Raw genomic sequence first — 24,214 nt, 5'->3', positions numbered from 1 at the left:
AATAATCCAACTCTTTTCGACGACCATGGAACTGTTTACAAATGCAAGCAGAAACTGCGTGAACGTTGAAATCTAGTTTAGTAAGCGCGATGCTAATCGAACATTGTCCTACTCTAACTCTATACCAAAGATCGCTTATAATCTTTTCCTTTAACGCAAAATATTCATTTGAACTCGGACGCTGAATTGCAAATTTACCCGAAAAATGGAAAATGAAATACACTTCAATGTTGTTCTTTTCTTTCTGTTGTTCTATCTCGATAACCTTCACGCTGACACTTGTCACTTCGCAACAAAACATAAAACATAACAATTTGCTTAAACGAGAGTGACGTCACGGAACACGATAAGCGTCGGGTTTGTGTAGACGTTCCCTCGCTTCCGTTTCATCATCAGGGGAGGGTACGGCTACACGTAGGCTACATGAGGAACGGAATTTAAAATTTTGATTTGGTCCGTGTTTTACGCAGCTAAAGTTTAAGCAACTTCGATGAACAGACTTAGACATATTTTCCGTGGGAAAAGACGGAGGCGTGATCATGAACCAGGTAATTATAACGGAGTGTTCTGTCATGAAACATGTCTGTGGCGGGCTAGAACCCGTTGCAATATTCTACATTATTTATTGCTAAGGTTTCTTTGAAAGTTCTCCTCTGTCACGACCATTTAACTAAAAGTAACGTTGGATATAGGCATACAAATTATTATGGGTCTTGAATCGCATCGATCGAAGTTGTTATGAATCCTTTTCCGTCTGCCGTACAACCAAGGCTTTTGATCAAGTGTGCCACGTGATTTATAAACGTCTGGTTCGTTCAGATTCTAAGGGAACGTGAGTGAGAGTGAGACGTGATTTATGTTAAATGCAGGCAAGAACCAAAACTTTATAACTTTACGCTCAAGTGGGTTTAATTCAAGGCCAAATTCCACGGCTTACTGTCCTTTGAGAAGCAAAATCAATCCAATCTGTTTCAAATGATTTTCAAAACGTTCATACGTAGGGGCCATTCGTTAGAGCCTCATAATCTAATGTTTGGTAGTGTGATATAAAGCTTGAAATTTTGAATCGCGCATGAAAACGAACGACCGTTGCCATGCTTTGTTGACATACTAAATTACAATTGCAAATTGCAATTGCTCATCCGAACCCATCTTGCGGAAGCGAAAAGAGGAAAGAATACTGAGGAACATAATATTTCTCTGAGAAATAAAAGATATTGCTTGCTCAATTAATATCCGGTGATAGTCTCTCGCGTAGACTTTCTTAGTAGTAGTCACGCAACTCGCTCTTTCAGAAAGTTTGTCGCGTGAGCAAAGCGGTCAGCATTAGATTCCATCCACCAAAACCACCTCGGTCTAGAGGGACTAAGATGGAATATTCAATGACTTGCAAAACATAACCGAAGATTCTCGGAATCCGCAAGTGATGTAGCCGAACATCCGAAGCTGTAAATCCCATGATTCTTGAGGAACAAACAGAAACAGCATAGCGAGAATTTTAAGTCGCGAACCATTGCTTGATGGCATTACAAAGCTTTGCTATCGCTATTGTGCATTCTTACTAGTTTATCTAGTTCAAGTCCTCTGGCATGGCTTGGATGATACCACAATTGTGGAATCATTCTGGTTAACTTAATGCTTACACCTCCTCGGACAGAAGCACAAAATACTGGGTGAAGAAGCATGAGATATTTAAGGAGCAAAAATTCGTTTTTTACTGGTGTGCCTTTCCTAATTTTGGGAAGGAAAGTGTTCAATTGCCAGCACGGCACAGATAGAACAGCTAGAGAGAAAAGGAAACGAAAAGATGCAGAAGAAGTACTGTATATAATAATTTCTTTTTATCCTCAACCCTTGTGTTACTGTCAACTATGGCTTGCTAATTCGAAAGGTCAAATACATGAATGGGTCATATGACATTGATCTCAGAATATTTTTATGACAAATGTGATAACAGTTCAATCTTGGCTGAATTGAAGATGGTTTAGAAGTTAACAATTATAAGAACTTTTCACCAACATATGCTGCTGACAAAGGAGAAAATATAAGCAATTCTGCATTTTTTGCTTTCTATCAAGCAATCATATGTTGGCTCCTTATCACGCTATGACACTTCCGTTTAGTCACATTCCAAAAAATAACTCACTCATCTTACACTGTTATATTTACCTATTACAGAAGGCCGGAAACAAAGATTTTGTTTTCGAGAAAATAAGATTTCTTGTCCAAGACACAAGGAAGTTTGACTGCAAAGCACAGATAAAAATGCAAGAAATTTTATTTTTTCAGAGAACAAGGTAGTTCTACTCGTGTATAAACAGAACAAATCCGGTTTAATAAATCAGATATGCGGCATGACTCCTTTTCTTCCATCCCCACTCAAAACAAGCAAACACATCTATAGAGGTTCCAGTCTGGTCTGCAAATGAAAAGGAGGAAGGTGATCACTGCAAAATTAAGCATTAGGGTTCTTATTTATAACATATTGATTATTGTATACTGATATCAAGAAATTAAGGTTGCGAGTAGCAGCTGGCTGAGTTATAGTTTGAGTTTTATCAAGTCCATTACTTTGTTAAATTTAGAGTAACCTTGTCTTGAGAAAGGGAAATTGAGGAGCTGTAATATACTTATCATCAATTAGGGACCACAAAGAAAAATTTATTTATAGAGACTTTTGAAGGAGAGGGGTAAGACTTGAGACAAGCTGGTAGACATATAGATAAACTTTACTGCCAAATGGGTTACAATACAAAGTGCTCAGTATTTGGATTAGCTATGGCTCAACTTAAACTTTGCTTTAGCTTCAAGTTTAATCCTTTGTGGTTTCCTTTCTCTGTGTTTATTTTTCAAGTTATGTACACAGAAGAACACAAAAATGACAAGGAATGCTTTTGAATATTAAGAAGCTGGAATAAGCAAGAAACCAAAACTGAATTTTAAACAGTACAAAGTTAATTTGATCTTCCAATGTTATTTAATTTTAACCATTAATAGAATTTGCTATTTAAATTTATCCCCTCCATTTTTCTGGATATTGTGAGCAAAAACAAACAATTATCACAAAATGCATGGTATACAATGGTTTGATTCACCAATATGGCAAAGGCCTTTCACTGCCTATCCATAAAAAGGGAAATAGTTTGTAAAATGTAAGACATTCTGCATCTTGAGAGTATACTTATTCATCCATGTGAAATTAAAGGTTACTTGAAATAAATGTGAAAGATATATAGGATTTTCAGACCCCTGATAACAATTACTGATGTGCTGATTTGTTGTACCTAAAGGTTATGATTTTAGCAGAAATAGTGGGAGAAATTTCTGGACCTGGAATTTTGTTGCAAATGTCTGTTTAAGTCAGTTTAAGTCAGTTAAAAACTCTCCTGTTTCAAGATTACATGATTGCCACACCAGAACCTTTTGTATTCTATATTGTGCACCATGTTATGATTATGGTTTCAATAATAAAAGGTGCTGACTCAAGAACTTTGCAAAATATCTCTACATAAAAAGAAATAGATTGTGGTTATGTACTCCAAATAGCAGGTCACATCAGTCTTCTGTGAGGAAGTAGCAGAAATTGCTATGGTGGTTTTGGTGGATGGAGAGAAACATCCACCAAAACCACTTTATTCTATGTGTTAAGAGTTATGATAATCATTATGAATGTTTGGTCGGTCAGCCATTGTGCACCATAAAAAAAAAAATTAGCCAGAGCACTAACTGCCAATTAGTGGTATAAATCTTTTGTCTCCCTGAACATCTAACAGTGGCTATAGAGAAAATTTAAAAAATATATTGTTGATGGTTTTGGTCAAAGTTTTGGTGGATGTTCCCTACTGACATCCACCAAAACTACGTAACATCTGGGCACCTTTTAAATAGTGAAATATCTGCATAAAATTACGTTAAATGTTTTATAATACTACAATCGAACAATAAATTAATACTTACTATTTCTTGAGTAAAAAGTCTTGACGCAATTTACCAAACAAATAATACACTTAGGTCATCGGGATAAGTCGGCATGTTGTCGTAGCTTCGTAATTTTCATTTAGTATAACTAGTCATGAGTTGTCCATCATTCCATCTCAGTCCCTCTCGACCAAGGTGATTTTGGTAGATGGAATCTAATGCTGACCGAGGAAAGCAGGTAACGGCAGCAATCGGGGAAAGGCTTGTCAGAACACAGGCGGCCCAAGCTCCAGCTGTGAGATGATCATCTTGCGAAATAACAGTCATGGCGAAATTATAAGAGTTTGTATGGGAATATTTACCACCGCTCTAAGGAATAAAAAATAAGTCAAATTCTCGATAAAAATACCTCACCTTACTTCCACAGTGCATCGCTTGCTATCCGACCGTTTACTACGTTGAAGGGAACCCGTTTTAGCGTTTTATCCATTTCGAGGTTTACTACGTACATAAGAATTTTAAGAAAAGGTCATTTGGAGCTTGGATTTTTCGTTGCTCGGATCGGGCGTTCGGATACGAAGTGGGCTGCACACTCAATGTCATCTCTTGCGATATCACAATATTACGTATACGTACACGTCTTTGACGTTCTACTTTAAAATTGTACTCGACATTGACGTTTTATCATGTGTTATGGTCTAGGAAAAGTAAAACACTCACATAACAGAAAGAACGGCCGGTTACCATACTGAATTCCAGGATGACTTGGAACATTTTCGACGAAATTTCAAGGTTGAGCCATGATCTTTAGATAGAAATGCTCTCCTTTGAAATCTGTTCGAGTAGCCGATAAGATCGTACATGAATGCGACGATAGTCGCCAAAAAAAAAACCTTTCAACACAGTCTAGAAATTCGTAAAGTTGCAAATCAAAGAAGTAAACGTTTAAAAGCTACAGACGAATGTTTAGAGGAAATTAGTAACACTGAATGTGACTAAACATGACAGCGCGTTGCGTCGATGTGGTTCAATCTCTTCTTGTTATTGGCTCGATCTCGAATTGTATAGAACCAAGAAAATGGTTATCATGGAACCGTGACATCACACTTTACCACTCTATAGGCGCCTAGCGCTTATTCAAAATTTCGGCTAAGAGGAGGGGCAAAGAGGGCGGCTTAATAAAGAGAGCGCTTATTAAGTTTTCATTTCAGCGAAATATAACTTAATTTTGGGTAACCTTTTCAAAACAAAAACAAAAACTGCCGCAAAGACGTCGAGTCCATATTGATGTCTTTCGTTTGTTAAAACAATGGTTAGTAGTCAAGCGCACCATAGTCTTATTCAACACCAACACTTTACACACAGATGTATCGGCATGTTCTTAAATATCGATTATCTCATCATTTTCGTCAATTATATGCAGATCGTTGCATTCCTCTTGATCCATTAGGCCGTGAAAGTGAAGACGGAGGGAGGGAACTTTTTCAAGGGGGGCACTTGTTCGACATCATGTCCTAGTGGGTGGGTGCTTATTCGGGGGAGGGCGTTTATTAGAGCGTTGGCACTTATCCTAGGATATAATCGGTATTTACTATCTCATATCCAGCACGTGTTCATGGAATAAACTTTTTCGTGATTCTTTTCAGCCCAACGCAGTGCTCCTCCTGAGCGTCTTCAGTTTAATCTTCCTGTGAATTTTCGCACTGCTGATGTAGTCTACGCAGTGCCTCCAGTCCAAATATCTATGCCGACGGAGAAACCTCTAGATCCTCCAGTTCCGTTTCGGCGGCAGCGGTCTAAAAGTTATCCTAACCTTGATATTTTTAAAGAGGTAAGGTGACATTCTGCCCCTCCTTCCCGATTTTGATTTTTCACTTCGACCATGGCTTAATCTACTTGTTAACATCAAATAATTTAGAGCACAGTCAAAGGGGGAGTAGCATTTTAGGGCCTTCAGACGACACTTTTCAATATTTAAACCTAAACCTGAAGATGGAACAGGAAACGATTAAAAGTATTAACACTTGCATTATGATGATCGACAGGCTCGTCAAATTGGAGGAGAAGACGACAACGAACATGAATCAAGTGAGTTTTGTATCTTCCTCGAAAATTAATTGTCTGGTTATCTTTTTGTTAAGAAATACTTACTCACAGATTTCAGAATATTTCAACATTGTTTGCTGTTCTAGTTTATGTAAGGCTTTCACCCGGGGAGACTTTTTCTGTCGCTGGCAGTGTTCTTTAAAAAATAATAAAAGAATTTGAGTAGGAAAATGAAACAAGCAACCTACAACTGTACAACTATGGTAGCACGATGGTAGTCTAAAAAGTCTTTAAAGCAACAAAGCAAAACACCTTACAACATTACAGAAATTATTATTTCAAGGAACAACTGTAGAATCGCGAGGTAGATCCCCACCGACTTACACTCCATTCTAACTAGAAATGACAATTTCTAGCCTTGATCCAAATAATAATAGGTCTGTAGATAGTAAATGTCCTTTTTTGTTCTATTTGTTGTTTATTTGTTATCTAATCGTTTTACTATTTTGTTGCAGTTCCTGTGGAAATCGTTGCTCGAGGCCCTAAGGCCCTCGAAGCTTACCATCGAGCCATCGAAGAAGGAAAAACTAGTGTGAAAAGAGTGCCAATCATGTTCATTGGGCAAGGTCAGTCGGGAAAAACAAGTTTAAAGAGATCACTGAAAGGAGAGGAATTCAATCCAGAAGAATGCAGTACTATAGGCATCGAAACAGATCCTTCCTATTGTAAAGTATCAACGGAAGTTTGGAAAATGGGAGAGGCAACCCACGAAAGAGATTCAAGCATGGAGCCAATCTCTTTTGAAAGACACACAGCTCAATATATTGTTAACAGCCTCGAGAAAAACGAACGAAGAAAAGAACTCAAACCTAGCCCATCTCGTTACGACAATGTACCTGATAAGAAAGGAGGTCCATCTTCCCTAAATAATAATTGTGTATCATCCGGTGCACCAAAGGTTAAAGCCGTGCCAGAAGAAATAGCATCATTAGTTACCAGGCTACTTCAAGTTGTGCGCGTTGACGAAGACAAAGATGAAATTTTTTCAACTTTGTGGGATTTTGGCGGGCAGTCAGTTTATTATTCTACCCACCCACTTTTTCTAACAAGAGGGGCAATTTACCTTTTGGTTTATAATCTCAACCGAGATCCAGAGGAGAAGTCTATATCTCGAGTAAAGCGAGGATTATTCAAGTCTATCAAAGACGTTCTTTCTAAGAAGAGTAATATGGATTATCTCAACTTTTGGATGTCCTCAGTTTCTAGTTTGGTTCCAAACAGTGAGAAGCCTCACGAAACCCCTTCAACTTCCATGCAACCAGAACTTCTGCAGCCCCCAGTTATTCTGGTCTTTACCCATGCTGACAAGCCTCACAAAGGTGCAGATCCTGAAGAGCTTGCAATGGAGATTTTTGGAAATTTGAAGGAAAAAAGTTATGGTAAACAAATTCTGGACTTCTTTGTCGTAGACAACACTAAGTCTGGGAGTAAAGAAGAATGTGAAGGGGTTATTCGTTTGAGAAAAGGGGTGCTGGACACTGCCAAGAAGCTGCCTCAGCTGAAAGAGGTTATTCCAATCAAATGGCTGAAGTTTGAAAAGGCTGTAAAAGAGACGGTTGAGCACGGAAGCAAATGGATTTACATCGAAGATGCGGAAAGAATTGCACGTGAGGTATGCGGAATTTCCAACGAAGAGCAGTTTCTAGCTATGTTGAACCTCCTACACGACCAGAGAATTTTGATTCATTTTGACGACACCCGAGAGTTAAACAAAATCGTTATTTTGGATCCACAGTGGTTGATAGACGTGTTCAAGGAGGTGATTACTATTCCGCCCTTCAAGAAGAGTAAAAAGGAACATACAGAACAGTGGAAAAAGCTTGAGAAAAGGGGAATCTTGGAAAAGCGACTCTTAGGAGACTTGTGGGATCCTCTTCTTGACACCCAAGAAAATTTTGACGTCGACAGTCTTATCAACATGATGGAGAAATTTGGTTTGTTATGCCCTTGGCCGTCGTCTGACGAGAGTGGGTCACCCAGTGAGTATCTTGTACCTTCCATGTTGATGTCCCCCCCGAAGAATGTCACCGATTTGTTTTCATCTGCGGGTATTCCATCCCTTTTTGTGAAGTTTAAATCGGGTCAATTGCCAATTGGACTGTTTCCTCGCCTAGTCCTGATGGTCATGCAATGGTGCACACGGGAAGGTCTCAACCAAGAGTACCCTAAACTGTATCACAATTTCGTCAGGTTTTACACACACCCAGCTAAAGGCATCTCTCTGATCCTTCTCTGCCGTTCCTCTTTCATTGAAGTTGTCGTTCATCATGGGAAGTGCAAGGCAGGGGCTTCCGAGAATGAAAGGATGAATCTACCATCTGTACTCAGCCAAGACACTCCCCAAGTAGATTTTGCTCGTATTGTGTGCCGACAACTGGGACTGATTCTCGAATGCATGCGGAGGGAGTTTCATTGGTTAAAGAACATGGCTTACGAAATGTCAGTTTGCTGTCCAATTTGTTGCACAAGAAAGATAGTGAAATATTGTGACACCCATTGTGTAAGTGACTGCAAGGAGGAAGAATGTCTGCACTTCTGGTCAGAGTCACAGTTGCTTGATTGTCAAAGGCCTGTTGTATGCACCAGGCGTGTTGATGCTGGAGAATACAGGGTTGCACTTGAGCCCTTCGCATCATGGTTTCCATTTTTACATAAAACGGTAAGTTAAGGTTTTGTCAGTGTTCATTAAGAGTTACTTATTTCCATACCAATGCCTATCATCCATCAATAATTGTTGCCCAAGCGCGATTGGTCTAAACACATCATGTGACTGGTTATTCTCTTGTTAAAACAGGAGATACCCGACGATATAACCCAATTTTCAAACCTTACGTCTACTACGAAAAGTCTTCGTTAAAATTTAATTAGAGATGAGAGAGGGTTTTTTGGTTGTTACAGAAGAAATGGATGTTGTTTTGCAACTCATCCACATCCACGTACCAGAGAACACTGAAAAGTGAATATATGTCACACGCGGTAAACGGTGAGCTATTCATTAACATGTTCTTCCTACGTGCAGGATAATAAACACAATAGCCTCCATTTGTTCAACGACAAAGAACCGTGCATATTTTCGCGCCAAATGCAGGCTATTGTTTATTCATTGTATCGAATGTACCAGGAAGGCCATACTTTAAGGCAAACGTCTTTAGAGAAAATATCTACTTTCTCTAAATCTCAATATTTGTGACTTTCAAAGTTTTACTTGTAAAAATGTCATTTCACTATTATAGCGATCCCTTCGTGGGAAGGAAAGTAGTAAAGGATACCGCTAAACTTAAAAAACGAAATTGCGTGTACTATCAACGATAGAATGCAAGAAAACAGTACAACAACAACTTACACAGAGACGAATTATTGACATAATAATTATGAAATCAACAGAGAGTCACTGGCGAGGGCAACCAGGAATCAGCTTTACCTTATACGGAAGGTTAGTTTCTGCATGTAGACTTTGTAGTTACTGAGCGGTTCTCCAAACGATGCATTAGCCATAAATTTGTGCCACACGAACGAGAGAGTGTTTCTTACGGTCCCTTGGTTCAGCTTTGTCATTGTTATGCATATTTCGTCTGTGTCATTTCATCAGGTAAATTATATCGAACGTCAAAGTCGTGTTAAACCGGGTTTGAGATGTAATTAAAGTCGGAGTGCATTTCCTTGTTTAAACGCAATACAGGAGCATGGTCCACAGTTTGTAAGGAAAATTGGAAGAGGAAAAATTGAAACTTGAAGTGTAGGTATCGTAATAACAACTACACAGTTTTGGGTGTTAATCCCGTTGAAGCCTGTTTTTGTTGGACTTTATTTTCAAACCCACTAATGTTGCGCATCGTAATATGAATAAGATGATCATTCTTCTATTGATGAATATCTTTGTCAAACCCGTGTTGTTTATATTTCAAACCAAGCGTGTAAGATGAACTGAACCGTGAAAATATTTGAAGGTATTGAGCTAAGGTTTTACTTTATCGATATTTTAGGGGAAGGCGAACAAGCCCTTGTCCTCCCCGATGGGCTGGTTCAAGCCCTTCAGTTGAGGACAAGCAATGCAGACGATGTTGTTGCTCTATTTCACAAAAGTTTATCATTGGACCTAGCATCTTTACAACAGCCAGATCCAGAGACAAAGCGTCAAATTCGCTGCATTTGTTTAAAAGCCAAATCTACAGATAGACTTGATGTTGTAAAACGATTACGAGAGATAGTACCTGCTGGTACAACAGGTAAAGTGTTTGGGAGATCTACAGAAAGCAGACATTGGAGTAGTTCGTACTCCTTTCTTTTTAGTAGCGGTAATAGGGCCGAGTGGAGTCCAATTCGGTCTGTAATCATACGAGTGATAACAAAATCGTATGATTACAGACTGAATTGGACGACACGAAGTCTTGTTTCCGATTGATCATAAAAATTACAATTTCAGAGAAAAGAAGAATAGACAAGTTGTAAAAGAAAAAGAAAATTTGCGTTAATAGACTGACAAAGGAGGCGTAGATTATTTAAGGTTGTGATTGGTTGATTTAAACTTCAACTTTGAATGTGATTGGTTGATTTAAACCACAACTTGGAATGTGATTGGCTTATTGAACTTTCCGATTACAAACTGTCCGATAACAACCTGGCAAGTGAATTAGTGGAAAATATGGAGTTTTTTTGAACCAATCACAATCGAGGAAATTGTAATTGTTATGATTAATAACTTTATCAGATTAATTAATTAACCGTATTTTGATATGAAATAGAGATACTGCACTTTCTTCCATTCGATGACCAAGCTTAAAATGTACCATTTTCTGAAATGTCTCTACACGCATATCAAGCGTTAGAAGGCAATGCTGATCTCAGCTTGATGTTTTGGAGTCGGTTAGTTCGAGTCCAAGTCGTCTTCCTGGGACTTGTAAACAGCCGAGTAGTAAGCATCCCGTGAGGACTGCTGTTTAATTTCTGTTACTCCACTTGATTAATTCTTTACAGTAACCTCCATTAATACGGAGGTGAATGATGCATAACTTGTTTTGTCTATAAGAATGACAATGATTTCCTTTTACTTCTTAGGTCCTTTGTTGCCAGATATTTGCGACGTTGCAAATATTCCCAATATTCAAAGATTTAATTTGACAATTGCCTTGAGTGGTGAGCACACTATTATAGTGACTTCATTGGGGTAAAATTAGGAAAGTCTTTCAACAACGGCGCCGCAATTCGCATTTCAATTCATTGTTAGATCAAAACCAAAAGGAATCACAACAATAAGTTAGGAAAGAGGGAAATGCTGCATGGGGCGAATGTGAATTCAAAGTCAAGACGTATAAATGTTTCGCGGGCTGACGCAAATGAACAAGTCGCGTTTAATATTTTCTCAGTTTACATCTGATTGGTGCACTTGATGGCGGGAGTTCTTTAGATTCATCGCAGAAAGAAGAAATGCTTTTGTTTAGCGATTCCAGATTATATGCGGCACCCATTTCCTAATTGATCCAAAATGAGCAAATGCAAAACAATGCTTTTAAACCGAAGGTGCGTCTATTTCTTGCTCTCGTGCAACATAAATGTGTGGTTAGTATCACTGTTCAAATTATTTGATGTGCTGGGTCCTACACACCACTTCACAACAATGTATTTAAGATATTGGCTTGTGCATTCAGTATGGAGTAGTTTCGTAACAATTCCAATACTCTAAAATGTTACTTGGAATTTCAGGTGGAGATGAATGGAAATTATTGGCGGAGCGACTGGGTTTGAGTCCGACAGAGATCCGTTTCCTTGACAACCGATTAATAAATCCTTGTGACGCCGTGTTGGCTTATGCTCGAAATAAAGACTTCATACGCAGTGTGGGAGAATTATACGATAAGCTTGTAAAATGTAACTTCCCCGTTTGGGCCGATTTGCTCTAAAGACAAACTTGGAATCGCTGCTGTCTAAACTTTTGTTTTCCTGTCGTGAATTCAGAGCGACTTCTCCTATCTTTGCTGGAACTTACCATTTTTTTTAGTGGTTAATTCATAACGCATGGCAGATTTTAGAACAGGAATGGCTCCAGCCTAGTTAATTTTTTTTTCATGTTTAAAGTGCCGTTACTTTCGTGAAGTAAACGGCAAGTTAAATCACCTCGGTGTTGAGACCATTTTTATTACTTCAGAATATCGACTGATGTTTATGGTAATTGTTATTGTTTTACTTAATTTCTCAAAGAAAATTTAACACCATTGTACTATACCAAGCTTAATTTGATACAATAGACAGTGATGCAAAGTTATTCTTCATAAGAATATCCTTTAATGCAAAGTCTCAATTCGAGAGTTCCAGGGCTTAGAAAATTGCATAGTTGTCAGTATAGGTGTATTATAACTGGCTGCCATGCAGGTGAATCTGAAAAAGTCAACAAAAGCCAATTGCATTTAGAACAAGGAGCCAGGATCCTGCCTAAGTGAAACAATTAGTTTAGGGTATCGACATACGCAGCGACAGGATCTTATATATCGGTTCACCATGTTATTTTTGTAAATGTTATCCTGATATGGCATCTCAATTGTGAATGAAGTGTAGGTAAAACGATTATCGCCTATAGAAGACTTGAGAGTCACGTCAAAAAACCATTAATGAATTTTAAAAGAAAAAAGCTCTCTCTTTTTTCTACGCAAGCCTACTCTCAAATTCTTTTATGATCACGGTTATCAGTAGCGATGTAGGAAGTATTTCAGTTGTAGGATTAACCAAGTTTTAAATACCTACAGCCTTTTGTTTTATTAAATGATCATTGATGTGTAATTGATATGTTTTAATTTGCTGGCGTAGATTTTTAGAAATCACAACCCTTGGAGCCGGTTGGCCTCGGTTTAAGTGGGGGTTAAAATTGTCGAAAATTCCAAAAAATTAGGAAAATAAGCAAATGACTCACCAATTTTTCAACATCGTCTAAGCTCAATTGACTTGCACCCTATCTTTATTTATTTTAAATATAAAGCCATTTTTATCATCATATTGGAGTGCCAATTTTTGTAAGTAATTGTATACCAAAATTGAGGTACATGATAGAGATAGCATGGTTTATAAATAGGCATCTACCTGTTTAGAGATAAAACAATATGGTTGACAAATCCTATTTGGTCTCCCCAGGGAAAATGTTTCACTCGCATGAGGTAACAAGAAGCGATACACGATTGACTAGTTCAGTACTATCTTAGTTGAGACCACGTAATCATATGGCGTCAGACGTTTGAGGAAAGTGATCGTTTTCAGTACAAGTTACACTACTTGGCCTGAGTTTTCTAAACGCTCTCGCTACAGCATGAGAAAATATATTTTTATATGTAAACTTGACAAGAAAAAAGCATATCTCCACATCCAGCTGGAACAATCCGGGTAGAAGTTCGTGTATCATTTATATCGATCAAATGTCAACTGAAATTGCTTCTTCAGTTCAACGGCCCACCATATGTTAAAAAGTATATTCATTCAGTGCTCTTCATCTTTAACATGTTCTCCATTCATTATTGAGTAATTTAAGGTAAACGCTTTTAAAATTTTTAACTTTTATTTACTTCGCTCGTTTGACTTCTTTCATGGTGTGGAGTACAGCTCCAAAGCACATTGCACAGACGCATCCCATGACAACGAACAACCATTTGGTCATGTTTTTCGATCCATGATCTGGAAAACAATTACGATATATTTTGTAAATAGAATAAGAAAGATGGTAAGTTTTGAGCTCGGAAAAGAAATCGAGAGAGATGTGCTTTATCGTCTAGTCACGATCGTGGGACAAGAAAAAATTCTGATTCCCCATGAGGAAACAAACCTCAGACATTTGGAGACCTCATGGGGACTCAGAATTTTTTTCCTTATCCCACGCTCGTGAAAAGACGGAAGAAACATTTCTCTCAATAAGACAAAGGTAAACTTCTGATATGGTCGAACCTTTTTAGCCCAATCTTTTAGTCTGAAGTAAATGAAAGTAATCACGACGTCTTGTCCGCCGCCATTAGCAAGCATGAACCCAATTTCACCATATATAATTTAAGACATTCCAAGTAGCTTTACTCTCGCAAACCTGGACAGTACCTAACCTAAAGGACCATAAGGCCTTAAGCTGACTTAATCTTTCACCTTCTTTCTCACTAGAGTCCGTCTTGCCTTTTTTAATTTAGGAAATTCCTACCAACTTTTCTCTAGGTATGCCTGGACCAAAACCCCCGCCAGGTTCACCTTTCACTTTCTTTCTCACTAGCGTCACTCATACCTCGATTTTCTCGAAATTCTTCCGCATTCTCTGGTTCAAAATTATCCTCAGGATCCCTTAGAATTATTATTGGCCCTTTTTCCAGGTCGTAATAATCTGTATTGACCTCCCTCCTCAGTCTAGTATTCACATGAGGGTTACATTTCTGCATGCAGCTGGGCTTGCCATCTGTCAGGTTACATAGGACGACTTCACAGTGAATGTAAACGTAAGGCACGACCTGGCCATTCATGAACTTAAAAGCTTCTATGCTAAAACGTTGCGTGGTGGGAGGGCCGCTGTGAAATCTCACGGTCTCGTCTTTTGGACACCTTAATTGTAAAAAATAGTGTATCAGAGCCGAAAGTCGCAATAGTGCGCTTCTCGACAGAGTGTTGTAAAATCTACACCAAAAAAATCACAACAACCAATCAGAACAAAGGAAAATAACTTAAAGAGCCAATGAGAACTCAAAGTAAAACCAAACAAACTGCCTAAAGCACGGGAAAATATGGGCGACCAAGTCGTGATCAGTTTTAGTTTTGCATCTGATTGGTTGACACAGTGGCGCATGGTTTCTGGACCAATCACAATGCGAAATAAAGCGAAACCAATTATTGTCAGCACTCAATTGAAATCTACTCTAACGGCACACGGGAATGATAAATTCAAGAAACACTCCATTGATAGCCTCAGATATAACAGCTTTTTGCCCCCCCACCCCCACTCCAGCACAACTGAGTCCGCTTGCCCAGAGAGAAGAGGGAGGTTTGGTAATCAACCAAAGCAAACATAATTGACCCTTTGGAATTCTTACATACTAAATTGTTCAGGGATCTATCATTCAAATTGGTTTAAAACATAGCTATTAAATTTGTCTAATCAAATTCAATTGCGTGAGCGTGCTTCATATTCCTATTGTGCACGCTCATGACGTCAGCCAATGAAACAGCATCTTTGTTTTTCTTTTAGGTAAGATAATTTTGTATTCAATCAGAAAATAAAGTTCATTCACACGCATGAATTCACCAGTCAGTTTTTTGACCAATCTAAGACAAGATCGTTTACAGCGTAGCAAAATGTTTGCAACAATCATTGATACTTACCCGTCAACGATGATGTCATACTTGATTTTCTTAGAAATACTGTTTATAGGCGTGGCGTAGCACGTGTCTGCGACGATACCCAACCGCGTGTCAGGCGTGTCTACTGATACTTGTAAGTAAAGTCGCTGTTGCAGTGTAACCGCCAGTGGAAAACTACTGTACTCTTCATCATAGTCTACGCTCTGCATTGTGAAACAAAGCACGTAAAAACGCATTCATCAGAGGTTTTACTAAGGATTGGATGAAATCAAAGGTAGAGTGAAGAGAGTGCACTACAATGATGGAGGAACAGGGGCCGGTCTTAAGTTATCGCCTGGAGGGGAGTCGGATGATTTTTGGGGGATCACACGGTATTTAGGGGTAACGAAGGGGGAGCAGTCGTCGCTAACAAAGTATAAAGGAGAGAGTATGGAACATTGACTGTCGACGAGGGGCGATCCTTGGAATACTCCACACACTACAACATAGTTTAGTCGCATTGATATTGGCTTCGCGTTGTAGTAGCTAATGTACTGTGTATAGGTAATTAGATAATAACATGATTTTGAGTGCAGTTTGGTTTAAATAAGACGAGTAGATTTTTCAGAGACAACAAAATTGTACGAGCCCGTAGGGCACCAAATTGCAAGCAATGTCTTGTTAGTAATGTACATGAAAAAACATCGCACAGAAAGTAAAGACTGACGACATTTTAAAAGCGTGCGCACGCTATTTGTAACTTGAACTCGTGTTCCAACTTTGCACTCATATTACATGAGAATGCACTCGTTTTCAGCCAATCAGAAGCGCGTAATGTTTTTTAGACACATTATCACTGCGAATACAAGTTGAGAGTGAATGCTCATGCACTCTGATATATCAGTGCATCCCTTCGCACCACATAATCTCCTTGTCCTTTCATCCGTACCTTATAAATATTCAGATCCAGATCAAACATTCCAGAACCATCGTCAGGTGCCAGAAAAATGACTTTGGTGTTTGTGATGTTCATCTGAATCAGTGAGGCTTCAGCCTGGTTTGGATAAGTACACTCAAATGGAATCTCTAAGTCCTGAGAAAAAAGATAATACGGAAATGGAAACGAATAAACCAAGTACAAGATAAGATCGTGATCGTGATCGTTAGATCAAGATAACATCTTCTACCTAACATGTTTGAGTGCTCTAATTACCTGTTTGCTTCATAATGGATGTAGGTATACTATAGGGAGAATTTACCTGTTAATCACTTCTGGGAGTTGAAGAGTCAAACTTAAAAACAAACGAAAAAAAAAACAAACCTGTAATCGGCTGATAATAGACTGAGTCACCCGAGCATCCTTGACCATATTTCTGTAAATTAGACTGTCTTTCGTATGCTCTAACGTGGTACCACAGCCAATCAACGGTGCAGAAATGGTCATGTGACTGCTGTTCTCGAATTTTGTTGGCTGACAGTTGGGATCTAATAAGCGCACGTCACTCATTTTAAACTCTGGTATCAGGGATTTTTCTATGTGAACTAACATTTGGTCGAAATCACAGTCAACAGTGACTTGCTTGTGAAGTTCAGCTGAAAAATATTGCAAAAATTTTAAATATGGTCCGTTATTATGCATTAAAGGAATACGAGTTGTTCTTTTGCATGCAATGATGAAAAATACGTGCCTTAAAAACTGGGAATTTTCGATTTGAAATGGGGATAACTGTGCTATAATCTTCTGTTGGTTTGGGAGAAGGATTCTAATATCCATGCGATTACAAACAAAGTGACTTAACGTAACCACCTTCCATTGAGTAAGGTTTGTCCAGGTTTGTTATACGGTGAACAAGGGAAGCAAAATTGGTCCAGATTGACCTTACCCCTCTCACCAGTTAGAACCTTATTGATGAGCGGGCTGTGGCCCAGCGGTTGCTGGAGGTTCGAATAAACTAAAAAGAAGTACTATGGAGTACTGGAAAGGAATCTGAGTGTGTGATCTTTTGGGAGAATCCGGATCAGCATTTGTGATCCAAGATCACACAGATCACGGTGCATCAGAGGAACGGAGCTTTAGTTCATCAGATCAGTTACCATGACAGCAGGCGCGAAATTGTAGAGCGCGTCAGCGGAATCGCGCACTAAATTTAAAAATGAAAACAATTATTTTGAAAGTATTAAACCACTCTTCAGTGTTTCAGATTCTTGAAGTCATTTTCGGATGTCAAGAACTACAGTCAGCTGTTTGGAATGCCTGCTTCCCAGGTCTGCCTCATGGAGACCTACTATAACTTACAGATGCAAGTTTTGATTACAATATTGATACTTGGGAACCCTGAATGTCTGCGATCAGTGGCCGATCGATTTAACATTACAAAATCGAGTGCATTTCGTGTTTATCGCAAAATTTGTAGAGCGATTACCAACAATCTTTCCGGTCAATATATGAAGAACCCACTTGTTTGAAATTGAGCACCACTGGGCAAAATGATTAATTTCGGATCCTTCGCCCAAAGGAACGCGTTGGATCAATGATCCGTCTTCAGATCGCGCAGATCAATGATCCGATAAATCCTTGTCCAGAGTGGATTTGATAAATCACTGATCTGAAAATGGATTTGCTCGAAAGGAACCCCACAGATCAGAAATCCTGATCCGGATTCTCTCAAAGGAACGCACCTTGAGTGAAACTTGAGCCGTTCGGAGTCACGCACTAATCATAAACGAACAGAAAAAAATAAGGTTTGAAAATCGGACGACAAATCTGTTCTTTCAGACCGCTATTTATCGACTTTCAGACCGCTCATTATGTCGGTACATGAAACACTCGATTAATCCAAAATCTTTCACGACATTTTCTGAGACCAGTCACTCACTGGTTGTACTGCATTAACTTATCATGTTTACATATTAATGAACATTGCGATGTCAAAGAAATGGCTCAGGTCGAAGGAAAGCCGACAAGTTCTTTAATTACTCGTTGTTATTTACAGTCACTGGGTGCAAACATGTTTCCAGGGTTTAAGCCCAAGTGTTCAAACACAACGGCATCACATCAATAAGATCGATCAGATCAGCTCTTTCTGCTAATCAATGAAAATATTTTTTACGATCGTTAAAAACACAACACATGAAATATGTCTGGCCACGCTAAGTCAAGCATCTCCTAAATTCGTGGTAAATCTTGTTTTTCAACTGCAATATCATACCTTCTGTACTGCAACTCTGAAGAACAAGACCAAAGACGACTGCATGCACGATTTTCATCACCACAACCGGCTTTGCCATCGTGGAGAAACGTGGTAAACTGTCCTTGCAAATTTCAAAACGATTGTACAAAAAACAGATCGTTTTATCAAGCGAGAACTCCCGGAGCTTCACATATGTTTCTTTTGGTTATAAAGGATGTAATTTTCAATTCATAATGCCTTAGCTGTAAACAGAATGGTTGTTCAACATGTCGGATACAGTAACTCGACAGAGTACAAAGGCTATGTTGTTGTAACCGGAAACAGGATGGGCATATGATGATTAAAATGTTTGAGCGGGGGTGGGGTAGCGTCGAATTGATTCGAGGGAAGTCAATCTTGAGAGGAAAATCAGTTGTCTTCTCAAGAGCGAGAACAGGAAAGAAAGTATGATCTAAGATGAAATTATTCTCTGAGAATCTTTTGAGAACGAATCAATTTCGCATCTCCCAAGCTTCCAGACTACAGGATGATATACAAAGGAGATCTGCCAATTGCGAGATGTTTAAGAGGATTAGGGGTTTTAAGGCGAGGCGGCGAACTGCCTCTATCCTAGAAAAGGTAAATTACCTGGTTACAGTAAACATTGTCGTATCATTGTTGTATTTCACTTTCAAACATCGGATTTACCGATTGAGTCCACATACAATCCAAACACCTTCTCGTGATCGTTGCATTTCAGCAGAACTGAATTTCGGTCTCGAGTCTCGAGCCTTTGGTAATCGCCTACCTCGCTTTTGACTTAAAAACGGCTCAAGCTCGCGTATTACTGGAATGCAAAACCTCTCCTTGACAAAATGTTTGCCGGGCGTAACGCTTCTTTTTAGGAACTGCGCCGGAATTCTCAAGGGTGCGGATTGGGATTGTGCTACGTTGAGCAAACGTTGTTTTTAGGGAAAGTTCGCCAGCTCAAGATCATATGAAAAGAATGGAGTAAATCTTAATCATTCCAAAGTCCTCCAAAACTGGTCTCCTTCGTTTCCTTCGGTTTTAATGTCACACAACACTCTTCTTTCGGAGGGAACTTGGTGTGACATTCCCAGTATACTACCACAAGAAGAATATATGCTTGGATGAACTCTGAGAAATAACTTAATGACTCTTGTTTTCTGTTTTTAATTTATTTCATTTCTTTATTCATTAATAGTTTTGAGGGAAACTTACAGCAGCAGTGCTGTACTGAGATAAATGTGCGGCGAAAAACGATTTAGGTTGTCTTCTGGAAAATCGTTCATTCGCGCTTTACTTTTAACAAAACCCTTGAAAAGTAGATATCTTTGTAAACCTAATAAAAGGTAGAGTCATACGAAATAATAATTATGAATATTTGGTTTACCGCGAGCCCAGCCCCCTCAAAAGCAAAATTGAATTTCTCACATTCGTGTCACATAAAATGTACAGTGGCAATCAACAAAGTTACGTTGCCTTGCAAGTCCCTCGTCACCTGTCATTAAAATTCGTAACGACTTGTAACTTGCGATCGCAATAAGTCAATCTAATTGCAATTTAAATAAAATGCTCAGGTTACTTCAAAGGAAGTTAACACGGAGATTTTTAAATCCCAGGTAGGGAAATGTTGCTGCACCCTTTTTTTTTTTTTTTTTCCAATAAGAACTGCTTTTCCCTTCTTATAAGAACGTTCAGGCTGAGACTAACCAAAATACTAAAAACATACCAAGAACATACCCAAGCCGAGGGTCAATTGAGAACGTCTTTATTTTGCTCATTTTTCCGTGGAAAGTAAAAAAAAAGGTAAAAGAAATGTAAAATTGTGGTTTAACAGGACGAAACTGACTTAAGCAGCATTGTGAGCGAAAGATGTTTACTTTTTCCTTAACCTGAAGGCAGAGTAGAAAAAATTGCAAAAGACCCGTACATGGAGCGCACGTGTTTTTAGGACGTTTAAAGTTAAAAAGTTCACTTTCGTGAGCGGATGGCTCAGAAGAAAGGTTCCACAAGGTCTGGGTTTTTAAGCTTGGTCAATGAGAAGAAAGTAACGTATATAACGGCCGCTGAATTTGCCCTTTACAAAACAATTGACCATCAACCCGGCGCTTGGGTAGGGCATATGGACACAATTTTTGCCTCGGGGGGTGAGAATTTGAACGAACCCGGTTGCCCTGGGGTTGCCTTGGGGGAATGCTGAAGCTTCTAATTGATCGACGCATATTGAAAAGGACACATGATGCCATTTTAACTCAATTATTTATTTTTCGTTTTCAATAAACCAACATAAACAACTTACCTTTTGAAATGGTTATTTACGAAAGAGGTCGTCATGACCGCAAATTTTAATCAAAGGTTTAACACCGTTGTAAAAATTTCCCAAATACTAACTGATACAGTCAAGATGTTCTCGACCGATTGTATGACAAATTTTTATCTGGAGTAAAACATAATGAAGACTATTTTAAGAACGAATTACACTCTCAAAATATGTGAAATTAGGCCTTGCTCTCTACAATTCAATGTGCCGTTGCAAAGATACTGAAATACCTTTCGTGTGATATCGCCCTGTTTTTCATTTTTAAAAAAGAGGTAATTGTATGGTACTGTTAAGCTCATTTTTTAACAGCTTAGACCGATGCTCGGACAGCCGGGCTCTGACAGCCGGGCTATGACATTTTGGTCGAGCTTGCCAGAAACGGAAGTCGTCATTTTATTGAATAAAGACATGATGGCTTGTCATAGTTTTTCATTCTGTTGAATTTCTCTCCCAAAAATAAATATAGAGCAATTATCAGAGCATAAAAACAGAAATCCCGTTAGAATTGTGAATTTAGCTGATAGATCAGTATCATTAAATTTTGCTAATAAAGAATAATCTCTCATTGTATAATTCTAAGATGCTGCTGTTCCTTAGGTAAACTAACACTTTAAGTGACCACACAGTTCAAACAAAAAAGTGAAGCATCTGCGGTTAAGATAACAGACAACAGGTAAATTTTTTTAAGATTTTTAGTGCAGGTTCTGTTTTCGAAGGCACAAGTTAAAAGCGATCAGTTTGTTTAACAGTTCCTACCGATGACGCTGAGCGTTGCTGGGTATTTCATGTTTAAGTGACTCGTTCAGCAACCAATCCCGTCTAATTCAAAGTGCCACTACGGTGCTACTAGATTACGCCTGAGATGTAGTCGCGCAACAAAAAAGATTTTTGAGACCACGCCGATAATTTTCACTGAAAATGAAACATACGCAAGGGTTTATAGCACAATTTGCGCTACCTAGAAGGAACGCAATCGACCCGAAGTGACGGAAACTACACGACGTTAAAACGATTTTTTCCGGCGGAAATAAGGACATGAACCAGTAGATATTATGTGGTAGCCAGCATATTGTAAACACTGTCAAGATAGCGATGGACATCCTCAGCACATTCCGCTCTCTTTTTTCACGTTGTTCTCTCGCATTGTCTGATCCCTCGCCAGGAATCGCCTGGGTCTTGAGTTTAAGGAAAATGGAGAGATAAAGTAAGGTGATCAAACCCAAAGGAAGACAGAAAATTAAAATTATAACTGCTAAAGCGTAGTTTTCGAAAGACGACGAATTTCCAAAAGTTTCTTCCCATCTCAAAGCGCACCGTACTCGTTCTTGGTTGTCAACGAGTTTTAGGGCGAAGAGGAATGGAGACTGGATAGCCATCGCAACGATCCAAGTGCCCAGAATGAAGAGACGGCACAGTTTTGAACCGATTAGTGGAGAACGAAGAGGAAACATCACAGCTCCAAATCGATCCACTGCTATCAGAATCAGACTCTGGATGGATACAAACGAGGAGACATCTGTAAGAAAATGACGCAGCTTGCATGACATCTGACCAACAACACCACTGATTATCCAAGGACTGTTGTTAAGCAGCACCATAAGCTTTGGGGTGAAAAAGAAAATCGGGAAGAGAAGATCGGAAATAGCCATGTTTACAATAAAAAAGTTTATGGGCTTCCTCATGCGTTTCGTCTTGAAGACAATTATCCCAACGAGAATATTTCCAGCCAACGAAACCACGAGTAAGAGGAAGTAAGTGACGGTGTAACCGACTTTTATTGCTGTAGGATCGAAGCAGTTCGATGACTGTGTGCCATTCATCGTTGCATTTTTAATTCGCAACATCCTCTATATTTTAATGGGATAGCACCCTGGTCCTACTTTCCTTTTCCTTTCCTGCTGGTCTCGACGATCGACTTAGCGTGTGGAAACAGATTCGCTTCGGCTGATGCCATCCAGCTGAAAAAGTGTCACATTTGCATTTTTAATTGCGTCCGAAACTGTCACCACTGCGTTAGTCGGAAATCAAAATTAAAATATGGCTGTAGGATTCTGTAGCGGTACTACTTCTGCTACAGATTGAGGGTTCGAAAAACTTTTGACATTTAAAAAACTACAGCGAGACATTATACAGAAGCTTTTCATATGTAAATTACACTACCAGTCAGTATTTAAACATGTTATGAAGTTTAAATAAAATTGGGGGCGGCAATAAATTTTCCTTGCTGTACAGGCAGCATGGAAACAGCTGGTTAGGGAGGTTTTTTTTTCCGACCGTGTGCATTGTTTCATGAGGCTCGCGACTTTCTAGAGAGCCTCTGCTACATAATGTTTAATTTCACCGACAAGTCCTTTGACGTTTACGGAAACACTTTACACCCCCACAAATCATTCACTTAGGTATGTCCTTTTTCCACTAAATGATTACTACATTTTATATTACTGCGGTCTTGTATTTCATTTATTCAATTAAAAGTGGAGACATCAAACCAAGATATAAGTGGACCGACAACGCTGTTATTTGGTAAGACAAATGGAAATTACATCTTAAAAGCCGCCTTGAGGGGGGAGGATTTGGGGATCACATACTTTCAAGGGGCACATGGGGGGGGGGGGGAATTAGCTGTTACTAACAGAGTATAAGGGGGGAGCTATAAAAAATTGACAGCTGGTTAACAGTCAATATCGGGGGGAGGGGGGATACAAAGAGCATCATGGAGCCTTATGGGGGGATCAAATAAATTTTTCTAAGACCCAACAAAAGTCTCCTTTGCCCGGCGTCGCAAAACGAGCTATCCCTGAATTAATTTCTTGAAGACGGTGTGGGGTAAATATAATCACATTATGTTTAATTAAAAATGTGTTATTTCTACTCCATAGTTATTTTCCTTTTTTCAGATGAATACAATATTCGAGGCAAAAAAAAAAGCGACTGAGAGAGTATTTCCAGTAAACTTGAAATCAAGTAACACATTTTAAGCTTTTATGTTTCGACGCCCTCAGTTGACATTTCTTTATTATGATAATGAAGTACTTGAACCGAAAACAAATTGATTAGAAATTAATTGAAAAACTTATTGAAATCAGCGAAGTGGCTTTGGCACCGGAAAGGAACTGGTGCTGAGGTGGGATGGACGACCTTCCTCTCCATGACGCAACATTCGTATTAGAGAAATTGCAGATAAGCAAACTTCTCACGTTGCTCAAAACTGAAACACATACCGTGAACTCTCGCTTATAAGACTTAGGCTCACACAACTTCGCACGGGAGGGCTTATATCCGAGGGAGGCTTATAACCAGAATAAAGAAAATGCTTCAAAATGATCAAAACGCGTTTTGCAATTACTGGTTTTTTAATTAAGCTTCAAAATGTCATAATAAATAGAGTTCC

At 38.9% G+C, this 24,214-nt stretch overlaps 3 protein-coding genes across 5 annotated transcripts; 1 reads left to right on the top strand and 2 right to left on the bottom strand.

The window, feature by feature from the left end:
* Nucleotides 1-326: 326 nt before the first annotated feature.
* LOC113682792 (uncharacterized) lies at nt 327-12,795 on the top strand. 3 transcript variants are annotated; one of them, XR_016179746.1, is made up of 9 exons: nt 327-548; nt 5,565-5,749; nt 5,964-6,006; nt 6,480-8,683; nt 8,819-9,007; nt 9,409-9,457; nt 10,008-10,250; nt 11,080-11,157; nt 11,725-12,795. XR_016179746.1 is itself a non-coding variant. In XM_089182369.1 (8 exons), exons 1-8 carry the CDS (start codon nt 491-493, stop codon nt 11,919-11,921), a joined length of 3,057 nt encoding a protein of 1,018 aa, XP_089038495.1. In that variant the 5' UTR covers nt 327-490; the 3' UTR covers nt 11,922-12,795. The 3 variants fall into 3 exon arrangements, 2 of the variants coding, with proteins under 2 accessions (XP_089038495.1, XP_089038496.1); XM_089182369.1 differs by lacking the exon at nt 8,819-9,007; XM_089182370.1 differs by lacking the exons at nt 5,565-5,749; nt 8,819-9,007 and having other exon boundaries at nt 357-548.
* Nucleotides 12,796-12,928: 133 nt separating this feature from the next.
* On the bottom strand, nt 12,929-18,838 carry LOC113682802 (ZP domain-containing protein). Its single transcript, XM_027199988.2, has 6 exons — nt 18,519-18,838; nt 16,631-16,902; nt 16,259-16,402; nt 15,352-15,533; nt 14,267-14,577; nt 12,929-13,677 (listed from the first exon to the last, which is right to left on the bottom strand). The coding sequence occupies exons 1-6, from the start codon at nt 18,595-18,597 to the stop codon at nt 13,565-13,567; spliced, it is 1,101 nt and encodes a 366-aa protein (XP_027055789.2). The 5' UTR covers nt 18,598-18,838; the 3' UTR covers nt 12,929-13,564.
* A 1,905-nt stretch (nt 18,839-20,743) lies between these two features.
* LOC113682809 (neuropeptide SIFamide receptor) lies at nt 20,744-23,339 on the bottom strand. Its single transcript, XM_027199995.2, has one exon. It carries the CDS (start codon nt 22,665-22,667, stop codon nt 21,675-21,677), a length of 993 nt encoding a protein of 330 aa, XP_027055796.2. The 5' UTR covers nt 22,668-23,339; the 3' UTR covers nt 20,744-21,674.
* Between the last annotated feature and the right edge of the window lie 875 nt (nt 23,340-24,214).

This window comes from Pocillopora damicornis, chromosome 9, assembly GCF_964200805.1.
Source record: "Pocillopora damicornis chromosome 9, jaPocDami1.2, whole genome shotgun sequence".
Classification (NCBI taxonomy): domain Eukaryota; kingdom Metazoa; phylum Cnidaria; class Anthozoa; order Scleractinia; family Pocilloporidae; genus Pocillopora; species Pocillopora damicornis.
This window is presented reverse-complemented; position numbering and strand designations above follow the sequence as displayed.